The 11,548-nt window shown below is 42.6% G+C and overlaps 1 protein-coding gene across 1 annotated transcript in view; it reads right to left on the reverse strand.

Moving 5' to 3' along the window:
* LOC118846766 (ADAMTS-like protein 2) overlaps positions 1–10,965 on the reverse strand; it is a 33,212-nt gene extending 22,247 nt beyond the window's left edge. Inside the window, exons 1-4 of the mRNA XM_036755507.1 lie at positions 10,852–10,965; positions 4,209–4,351; positions 1,782–1,857; positions 570–672 (exon numbers count right to left, since the gene is read on the reverse strand). Of these exons, the coding sequence (XP_036611402.1) occupies positions 570–672; positions 1,782–1,857; positions 4,209–4,351; positions 10,852–10,965 (436 nt within the window). The remainder of the gene's footprint in view (positions 1–569; positions 673–1,781; positions 1,858–4,208; positions 4,352–10,851) is intronic.
* Positions 10,966–11,548: the final 583 nt, after the last annotated feature.

Below are 11,548 nucleotides of genomic sequence, written 5' to 3' on the forward strand. Positions count from 1 at the left end.
GATGAGTGTTCCAGTGGTACCCTGGAGATGCTGGGAGAAATCAAGGAAAGACCCAGTGTAGATGCCCCATGGTGTATAGCTTGAAGCATCGGTCCCCTCACTCGAATTTCTTAAGACCCTGAAAGGACTCCACCCTTTTGTTAAACCTATATGTATAATGGAAATCCGTCTAAACTCATTCTTCAATGATTAACGAACTCCTGCCTGGCCATCTCCTACCCACCCCAGTGATTCTGAACCCGCAGTGGCCAACATTTAAAACCCTTATTCCCTTCAAAATCCCTTATCCCCATTCCCATCAAACCAATCCCCTCCTTCCATGTCCTACTTATCCCTTCTGCTGTGCTTTCTAGAATGCTGCTCCATAGACAACAAGCTTGCTTTCCTTTCTCTTTCATTTTTCCTTTCTCACTCCTGTCTCTGGCTCTCACTGAGACATACAACTATATCCCAACCAATCCCAGAGCCCGTGCACCAATGTGTCAAGGTTGGCTTCTGACTCTGGCTTTCTCCTATGATCCAGAGGTCAACAGTTTTTAGATGGGAGATGCCTAAAGTTGTGGGGTTACCTGGGTAGAGAGGGATCCAGCTGTAGTGGTGTTTTCCAAAGGCTTTGCCATTGAAAATGGCGCACTGCTGTTGCTTAAAGCTGTCCGAGTTCGCTGGGCAAGGCTACAAAACACAATGAAGATGATAACGATAGCTAATAATGATAGCATCTTATCTCACTTGAGACTCACAACAATCCTGTGAAGTGGTTGCTATTAGCCTCATTTTACTGAGAGGGAAATGGGCTGATGGAAATTATGACTTACCCAGGGTCACCCTGCTAGTAAGTATTTGAGTCAGGATTTGAATTCAGGTCTTCCTGACTCCAGGCCTAGTGTTCTACACATTGCATCACCTAAACCTCCAAAGAGAGAGGGCAGCTAGCTACAGGACATATTCTGGCCGTCCGAGCCCACAGGAAGGAGCACCCTCCCATTTCTAATGCTAATGTATAGAAATGCTAATAATACTCATTGAGGTAATGGGGTACTTTTTTTTCCCCAGGGAGTACAGGAGATTAAAAGTAAAGGTTCTCTTCTGATTTCCAAAGAATGATGGGGAAAGGCAGCATAATATCATAGGTCAAGCACTGGACTTGACATCAGGAAGACCAGAGCTCAAATTCTTAACCAGCTATGTGACCTTGGCCAAGTCACTTAACCTCTTATCCTCAGTTTCCTCATCTATAGAATGAGGATGTTGGACTCAATGGCCTCTAAAGTCCCTTCTGATTATAAATCTATGACACTGTGAAATCCAAAACCCATAATCCAGGAGTAGGAAGGAGAGTGTGATCTGATTGACAATATCAGTCAGAGGGACCAGACACCATCCCTAACCCAATTAACAATGGGCAACTGTCTTGTCCTTCCATGGGAGGAAAGGAAACAAGCATGTATTAAGCACCTATTGTATACACTATACACTGTGCTAAGTGCATTACAAACATTCTCTCCACTGATCCTCACCACAACTGTGGAAGATAGGTGCTATTATTGAAACTGAGACAGATAGAGGTTAAGAGACTTGCCCAGGGTCACACAGCTAGAAAGCATCTGAGGCTACATTTGAACTCAGGTCTTCCTGACTCTAGGCCCAGCGCTCTATCCACTGCACCCTCTCGCTAACAGATACTCTTAACTGCCTGGTAGCCTTGCTCCTGCTCAGATGCTGGTCTCAGTAAGGACTCAGGGTGGGCTGTAGAAATGCTAAATGCTGACACTAGCTCTTACCTGTCGGTGGCAAAGGTGGTAGTCCTTGGACTGGCCTGCGCACATGATGTTGTTTGTCCCCTGAGAGGTGAGAAGCCTGAAAGACATAAAAGAATAAGGCGGAAGAAGGAAGGGGAGGATACCACTATTTCATGTGGGTAGATGGTGCCAAGAGTAAGGGCCCCTCTGCAAGACAGAACCAACCAGAATCTCTCCCCATCATCTGTGGCTAGTCATCAGTCAGCTTCAACTAAAAGTGAAGGGGTGTGTGTGTGTATGTGTGTGTGTGTGTGTGTGTGTGTGTGTGTGTGTGTGTGTGTTGTGTAGTAGAAGTCCACTGTGTTTATAAATCTTCTGTTCAATAGGCATTTATTAAGCACCTACTATGGGGGCACAGTGGTAGCACAGCGGATAAAGTGTCAGGCATAGAGTCAGGAGGACCTGAGTTCAAATCCAGCTTCATACGTTTACTAGCTCTGTGACCCTGGGCAAGTCACTCAAGCCTATTTGCCTCAGTTTCCTCATCTGTGAAATGAGTTGGAAAAGGAAATGGCAAGCCACTCCCAAATGGGATCACGGGAAGTTGGACATGACTGACACAAATGGCTCCACAACCATTAGAAAGGCACTGTGCTAGGTGCTGGGGATACAAAGACAAAAAAGGAAGCAGTCCCTGCCCTCAAGGAGCTCACATTCTACTGAGGCAATACAGCATGTACACACATGAGGGAGAATGCAAAAACAACCGGGGGATTCCATGGCAAGGAGGGGAAAAGGGGGGCTCATCAACTGAGCCTTAAAGGAAGCTAGGGATTCTAAAAACAGAAGGGAGGAGAAAATTATGTCCCAGCCCGGTGGGCAGTCTGCGTGAAGTCATGAAGGCAGGAGATGGAATGCCGAGATCAAGGAACAATAAGTAGGACAATCTGGATGGAAAGTAGAATACGTGAAGGAGAATAAAAAGAAACAAGACTAGAAAGGCAGACTGGAGCCAGACCGTGAAGAATTCTAATTGCCAAGCCGATGAGCTTATATTTTAGTCTAAAGGCAATAGGGAGCCACTGAAACTTCTGGAGAGAAGGAATGACATAGTCAGATCTGGGCTTTGATATCGATTCCATGGCTATGTGGAGGACAGATCAGAGGGGGAAGAGGGTGGGAGTGGAAAGATCAATCAGGAGGCTGTTACAAGGGTCCAGAAAAGTGACGAGAGTTTGAATGAGGATACTGGCTGTAGAGTAGAGAGAAGGGGATGGATTTGAGATTGGTCAACAAGGGCTTTACACATATTACCTCACTTGGTCCTCACCACAACCTCGGAAGGTGGGTGCTATTACCATCTGTTTTACAGCTGAGGAAACTGAGGCATACAGAAGTTAAGATACCTCTTTATTAAGAGCTTACTATGCACAAGGCACTGGGGATACTAAGGCAAAAGTCGATTAGTTCCTGTCCTCAAGAAGCTTACATTTAATCAGGACAAACATGCCATACATATTTAGGTATGTATACAAAATAGATACCAAGTGTTTTTGGAGAGAAGGCACTAGTAGCTGGGGACATCAAGAAAGACCAGCTGCAGAAGGGGGCACTGGAACTAAGTCTTGGAAGAGACTAGCATTCCTAAGAGACAAAGGTGAAGAGGGAATGTGTTCCAGGCTTTGGGCACGGCCAATACAAAGTCATAGAGACAGGAAATGGGGTGCTGTGTATGAGGAGCAGTAATATAGCCACTCTGAGAGATGTTATGGAGGTAGAGTGCATAAGTGATTATTACAAAAAGATTCACCAGAGGGTTCTTTTAGTTATCCGGCTCCCATGGAGTATTTAAATGTTTTATTGGCTATTAACTCCTTAATAGAGAGAGAAAGAAGCTTCCCCAGAAGGATACTCAAAACCAAAGCTTTAAGTTAGACACGACTGAACAAGTTAGAGTTCAGAGGAGGGGAATTCAGGCTGTGGCGGTCAAAGAAGGCTTAACCAAGGATGTGGGAGGTGAGCTAAGGCTTGAGTCAGAGTTTGAAAGCAGAGAAGATAGACCAGATGATGTCCTTACTGGTCAAGACCCACACAAGAGGGTTAGTATCAGATCAAAGGAGGCACTTTGCAGTAAAGTGATATAAAAATGTTAATTACATAAAATGAGACTTCAGGCTGGGGGGCTCAAAATAGGGACTCAAAAATAGGAACAACAGAACCTCTAGCTCTGATGTCATAAAACAAAACAACCAATCAGGTTGGAGCTCTGGTCTAAGCCAGGTTCAGTTCACTTTAAGCAACTTCCTAAAAGAAAAACTAGCAAAGAAGTCTTTTCTCGTTAGTCTTCTTCTGAGGTGTTCCCTCTGTAGATCAGGGTCCCCTTTTCAGGACCATCCCCCTTTTCCTTTCCTGGGACTCCCTTGGTCCTAAACTTCCCCCCACCCACCCCACTAAACTACAAAGACTTACCTCTGCTGAAGACAGTGTCTCTCCCGAGACATTACCCCTCCTCCACAGGTACGTGAGCAAGTTGACCAGGAACTCCATTCTCCCCACCATTTCAGGACGTCTTCATCCCAGGCAATGGTCCCTTCGGATGCCTCACTGCTATCCTGACCGAAACAAAAGATAGTTAGCTAGAGAACTCCAGGTGGGAAGAGGTCTCCCTCAGGGAGAAATCCAGTCCCTTGGAGACTCAGCGATCGTGAAGACAAAAGAGGAGAGGGTTTACCAAGCCTGGAGGAACCACTTTGGAGGAACCAGAGAGTATGTTACCTGGTCCTTCTGGGCAATTATTATCTAGTCGGTGACTTCAGCCACCCAGGTCCCAGAGCATCCTGGGCACAACCTGCTTCCTGGTAGTACTTCCAAATGTTCCTCTGGATGTTCCGATGCCTGTCCTGGTCAATATGTATTCAATTCAATAAAATTCAACAAACATTTTAAAAGTATCCATCATATGGAATGTGAGAGCTTCCGAGCACGAAGACCCAGGTTCAAGTCCTATGTCTGACACCCCTGAGAGCGGGGCTTATCTTTCTTTTTGCTTGTATCAACACAGTGCCCAGAACAAAGGAAGCATTCAATAAATGCTTGTTGACTTGATTTGCTAACTTGGAAAATCACGGAGAATAGAGATATTACAGGCCTGGTAATCAGCAAATGCTATCTTGATTTTTCTTCTTTTTTAAATTATTTTTTAATTAAAAGACATTTATTTTCTCTCCCATCTCTCTTCCTACTGAAAAATGAACAAACAAAATCCTTGTAACAAACACGTATCATCAACTAAAACAAATTCCCACATTGGCCACGTCCAAAACTATTTATCTCGTTCTGCATATTGAGCCTTTAAATCTCTGTCAGGAAGTGGGTAACAATCTTTATCACCGATCCTCTAGAATCTTTGTTGGCCATTGAATTGATCAGAATTTGTGAGTCTTTCAAAGTCTTTGTAACTTGTTATAGTTATTGTATAAATTGTTCTCTGGTTCTGCTCAGTTCATAAAAGTCTTCCTAAGTTTCTTTGACTAACTTTTTCCGTCATTACTTCCATTAGGGGAGGGGAAGGGAAGAACAAAGGGGGAAGGGATAAGTATATATTAAGCACCTACTAAGTGCCAGGCATTATACTAAGCACTTTACAAATATTGTCTCATTTATATTCATACACCACAATTTGTTCAGCTTAGTTTACAGAAAGGGACAAAGGCAAAGTTTTCCAACAATTTGCCAACAAACTCAACTTCAGTTCCTAAAAATTTTATGACACATTATTAAAAGGATGCTTAGTTAATATCTAGAAAGGAAAGCTGTGATCACTAAGAAGCCAGCATGGCTTTGTCAGAAACAAGTCATGCCAGAAGAAATTCACTTCTTTTTCTGACAGGGTACTCAACTGATAACTCAAGGGAAAATCAACAGAGAATTTGACAAAAGCTCTCATTTTTTCTTCACGAGCAAGTTGTAGGCTAGGCAATAGTAATGTCTAGAATCTATATAATCTAGAATCTAATAATATTAGGTAGATTCTAGGCAGGTTGAATGACCAGTGCTTACTAAGAGATCAGTGTCAATTGGGAGGGAGGTCTAGCTAGCTCAGAAGCATGTCCTTTACCTTAGGGCCTAAGCTGTTAACCATTTTCACCTGTGATTTGGACAAAGGCTTTCAGATTTGTAGGTAACGCAATACTGAGGATAGCTAATGTGTTGAACAACTTATCAGAATCCCAAAAGATCTTGAGAAGCAAAATAAGCTAAAATTTAATAGAGGTAAATATAAAATACTATACTATGTTTGAGAAATAAACTGTACAATTACAGAATGGGGTAGTGTAGCTTGACAAGAATTCTTATAAATAAAGATCTATGGACTTTAGGAGACTAAAACTTCAGTGAATGAACAGTACAAACTAACAACCAAAAATGAATGTGATCTTTGGAAACATTATGAAATATATAGTGCCAGAATTAGGGATGGTACAGTTCTATATTACTGTGATCATACCACATCTGGAATATTGTGCTCAGGTCTGGTACCACATTTCAGGAAAGACTCTGATAAACTTGTACATGTGTAGAAATGCACAAACAGGAGGATAAGGGGACTCAAAATAAAACATAATCTTCTTGAATGCCGGGGCTAGTCCTTTTTTTTTTGCCTTTTTATACCCAGAATCTAGCCCCATCCCTTGCAAACAACAGGCACTTGATAAATGCCTGCTGAACTGTCTGTGAGGATTGTTGGAAGTAACTAAGGATATTTATGATATTATGAAGAAGAGAAGATTTCAAAGGGGCATGACATATACATCTATGTTTTTGAAGGGTTATTATACACTAGATGCTTTCCCTGGTCTTAGAGGGTGAAACTGATAGGAAGTTGCAAAGAGGAAAATTTAGATTCAACATAAGGAAAATCTTCCTAACAATTAGTACTGTCGACATGAAAGTGCTATGGGCTATCTCAGGAGCTAAAAGGTGCCCCCACCCCATCCTGCACTGGACATTTTCAAATGGAAACTGCATAAGCATTTGTTGCATATGATATAGAAAGGATTACTAGTCAGGTGTGGATGGACCTAGGTAAAGTCTGTGTTTCCTTCTGAGACTGAGATTCTTTGGTGGGTTGTCTTCACGAATGCAAGGAGGTGGGAGAGGATAGCATGTGATATGGAAACAACTAATAGTCTAGTTCAGGGGTAAGGAACCTGGGGCCTTGAGGCCACATGTGGCTTTCTAGGTCCTTGGGCATGGCCTTTTGAGTTTTACAGAACAAATCCTTTTATTAAGGGGATTTGCCCTGTGAGGTTTGGATTTAGTCAAAGGGCTGCACTTGAGGACCTAGAGAGCCACATGTGGCCTCAAGGCCACAGGTTCCCCACCCCTGATCTAGTTAGATTAGAATGTGGACTGAATCTTTATTGAAATTGAGTGAAACAAGGCTGGAAAGGTACATTGGGACCAGAATAGAAAGGATCTAAAGTGTCAGGAGTTTTCACTTTATCAGTGGAGAACCACTGAAGCCAGGCAGTAACCTGTTCAGACTCGTGCATTAGAAAGATTATTTTGCCAAGTTTCTGAAGGATAAATTGAAGGAAGGGGAGACTAGAGGAGAAAAAAAAAACATTAACTGATCTAGGACTGCTGGTCTATAAAACTCCATTGAGCGTCTACCATGGGAGCAGGAACTGATATCTCTACAGCAGCCCTCGAATCAAGGACCCTAATTCTTATCCCTATATCAAACCACCAGTGTTCTTGAGATACTGGCCGTAGCTCTCCAGAAGGAAGCAGGGCACGTTCTATTCAATTTTCCAGAGTCTATTCAACTTCGAAAGCTGAAATCTTGAACATAAAAGGGCAACAGGATAGCCATTGGTCTCACCAACATTTCCCCAAAACCCACAGGTTCATGCTGAGCTTGGTAAGCTAGGAAATCGAGGGCTGAAATGAACACTATGCTTCTAAAGTCAAGATAGCAATTTAAGTGGTACCTAAATCCAATTACTGATAATTGGCTTATAAAGAGGGAAAAGATTTTGGAAGGGAGAGGAGGCATCAGTGCCATCCCCTTATGAAAAGGTTCCCACTAGGGAATCTTTTTTTAACAGAGGACTAGATTACTCTTACAAAAGACCACAACTGGAAGTGTCTACACACACACACACACACACACACACACACACACACACACACACACACCTCAAGTGAAATGGGCCCTGGGTAATAGAAGTTTGCTTCACACCCACCTAGGGGTGGGGAGGGTTAGAAATGAGTAGATCCCCACAATATCTCTTTGCAGGCAGGGGCTATTTCATTCATTTTTGTCTTTGTAGCCCTAATGTCCAGCATAGTACCCTACACAGGGTAGGCACTTAATAAATGCTTGTTGATGACTATACATATCTATTACTGGGGTTTTGTTTTTCCTTTTTTTCCCCCAATAGGAGGGAGGTGGGAGGAAAAGAAAAGAAAAGAAATTTTTGTTAATTGAAAACAAATTTTTAAATAAACGTTTACTGAATCTAATTTATTTGAATTGGGCTAAATTGAATCAAGTATTTTTCCTTTCCAACAGATTAACCATGGGAGGACAGGAGTAACTGACCCAGAAAGAAAAAGAGAATGTCCAAAATGAATTTCCCTCCTTCTGAAAGATTTTAAGATTGGAACTGGGGGGCTTGAGGTGGATGGGGTTGGGAAACCTTGCTGTAAAGCAGGCTATACCACTTCAATAGTTACGTAGCTCCTCTGTGCATAAATTCTCCAACTTCTATACTGTATTCCTTGGTTACACAATACATACAGGCAACTCCAGAAAATATGTACTACTGAATGGCATGGAGAATTTGAAACAGCAGAAAGTCAATTGTGTCCTACCTGTAATACAGCTGGTGAAAATAAAATTGGCCCAAAGCCATGTGAGTCAAAGAGAAGATAGCTCTGTGACCAGATGGATAGTGGAGGGAAGCTTGCAGATAATCTGAGGATAGTAAAGAATTGACCATATTCTAACTGATGGGTTCATTTAAAGCCCAGATGGACATGACAAATTGCCATATTAAAAAATTCCTATCCATGAAAGAGCACTATGTCAAAAACAGTGGGGTTTAGATCATCTTTTCACAAACTACCTGATTTTTGTTCCCTGGGAATTGGTCAAAAGCAAGCTGGTTGAAGATTAGATCTCCTTTAGCAGCAGATGCATTTGTAAGGGGGAGGGGGAGGGGGAGGGGGAGGAGAACAACAACTTGAGACTTAGAACTGGAAGATGATGAATGACCCTTCCCCCTCCTTTCCCAGGATAATTCTCTCTGAGTTGGGTGAGGGTCTGAGAAGGGAGGTTTATTTGCTTGGGGGGAAAGTTCCTGTCTGTTGTGCCCTCCCGGTTTCCCAGCTCAGGTTCATTTGAAGCAGCTTACCGAAAGAAGGCTAATTTTGAGGAATCCAGCGCTAATAGTAGGGGATTCAGCACAAACAGTAATTATGTTCACAATTGCATAGTTTCTCTTGCCCAACACCTGGCCTGATTTAGACAAGAGTTAATCTGTGTCTGCATTAGAAGACCAAATTTGCCCCAGGCCTCTGACCCCAGAGGGGCTCCCAAATATTGATCTTACACTGACATCTTTCGTGGGGAAGAGATGGAGAAAGACAGAAAGGGAGCATCAAACACTAACCTACCAATGACTAAACCTCACTTCAGGTGATATGAAATATTCAAGGCCCGAGTTCAAAGCCTGGACCTTCTCCCAACTATTCAAATGCTCCTTCTCCTGTATCTAGCCCCTTGCCCAGTAAGAGAGTCAGAGGGGAAAAAAACAGTGGTGATATTTTTCAGACGGGGCATGAAAAAGAGGATGGTCCTTAGATAGGAAAACTCAAGAAGAATATAGCCCAATAAACAAATTATGTAATATTAATGTAATAGAATATTATTTGTCCTGTAAAAAATGATGAAAGGGATAGTTTCAGAGACATTTGAGAAGATGTAAGAATCAAAGCAGAGTGAACGAATACTTATAAAATGCCCAGATTAATAGAACAAGAATTATAGAACTTACATAACCAAATTTTAGAAAAAGAAATTGAAAAAGTCATAAATGAGTTCCAAAAGGAAAAAAAAAACCTGAGACCAGGTGGATTTACAAGCAAATTCTATCAAACATTTAAAGAAAAATTAATTCCAATATTCAGTTGGGGAATAGTCAAACAAAGCTATGGCATATGAATGTAATGGAATATTGCTGTGCTGTAAGAAATGATGAAGGGGATTAAGTTTCAAAGAAATTTGGTAAGACTTGTATGAACTGATGAAGGATGAAGGGATCGTATAAATTCACTTAAATGAGTATTTATTGTAATTTATATAATAACAACAATATTGTAAAAAACGATAAACTTTGAAAGACTGAAAAACTCTGATGAACGCAATGACCAACCATGATTCCAGAGGACTCCTGAGGAAACCTGCTCCCCACTTCCTAATGGAAAGGTGATGAACTCAAGACACAGAGTGAGCCACGTTTTTGGACCCGGCCAATGTTTAGCTGTCCGTATTTGTTACAAGAGTTTAGTTTTTCTTTCCTTCTTTTTATGAAGAGAAGGAAGGCAGGAGAGAAAATAAATGTTAATTTTAAAACAAAATTTAATTTTAAAAGATGAGAAAGAGTAATACTAATCATTATCATTTATAAAGAAAAAATAATACAAACCAACAAGAACTGGGGGGTTTTACTCACACGAGGTGACTGAAACCACATTAACTTGGTTTTAGAAACGGGAAAATGAAGAGATGGGTGAAGGAGCAGGATCACGATTCAAAATAGGAAAGATGGAGAGGAGAAAGAAGAGACAAAGCTACCTTTGTGGTCAAGACTTCACGTCAATCTAGAGCTCAAAGGTAAGGATGGGGAACAAACACAGAAAAAAGCTCTGTCCCTTCCACATACTCAGGTGCCATTCAAACCAGGTTCGGTGGAAAGGACAGTCAAAAGACCCGGGATCCAGGGAGTTCAAGTGAGAGTCCCATACCTCCATACCTCCCCCTCGCCCTCTCAAACCACACTCTGCCTTGCGGGCCGTGTGATTCCGATCGTATAGCTCCTACCTTAGATCGGAGGGCTGCCGCAGGGGCCCGAGAAAGTCCAGTCCGGGACAGCCCCAGGAGGGAGAGAAGGAGGAGAAGGCGGCGGAGGCTGGCAGAAGGAAGGCGGGCGGCCATCCTGTACTACTGCTCCATAAGCAAGGAGGAGAGGCGGCAGCCTGGCAGTGGCTTCAATGCAAACCTGCATGGCTGAGTAATTAATGACTTTACAACCTGCTCCACTCCCGCGGCCCGCGACAGGCGGTGATTGACAGGCAGCCCTGAGACACCCAGGCCTGCAGCCCAAAAGAAGGGGGAAGGACTGAGATGGGGTGGGGAGAGCTGGAGTGATGGGACATCTTGGGGAGGGGATGGCGAAAAGAGGACAGAATGGGGTGAAGGGCGCAGAGGAGGGGCTGTGTAACCGCCCAGAGCTTTGATTGTGTACAACTGAAATGCTTCTCCACAAATAAAATCAATGCGGTTAGGATGAGGAGGGAAATAAATACTTCACTGAGGGGGGGAAAATCTTTGCAGCAAGTTTTTCCGATAAAAGTCTGATGCCCAAGATACCCAAGGGAATTGACACCAATATAGAAAAACAAAAGCCATCTCCCATTGTATAAATGGTCAGAAAATTTGGACAAACAGATCTCAAAAGAAGAAAAGCAAGCTATCAACAACCATATGAAAAAAATGCTCCAGAACACTAACAAAAAGA

The sequence above is a fragment of the Trichosurus vulpecula genome, chromosome 4 (genome assembly GCF_011100635.1).
Source record: "Trichosurus vulpecula isolate mTriVul1 chromosome 4, mTriVul1.pri, whole genome shotgun sequence".
Classification (NCBI taxonomy): domain Eukaryota; kingdom Metazoa; phylum Chordata; class Mammalia; order Diprotodontia; family Phalangeridae; genus Trichosurus; species Trichosurus vulpecula.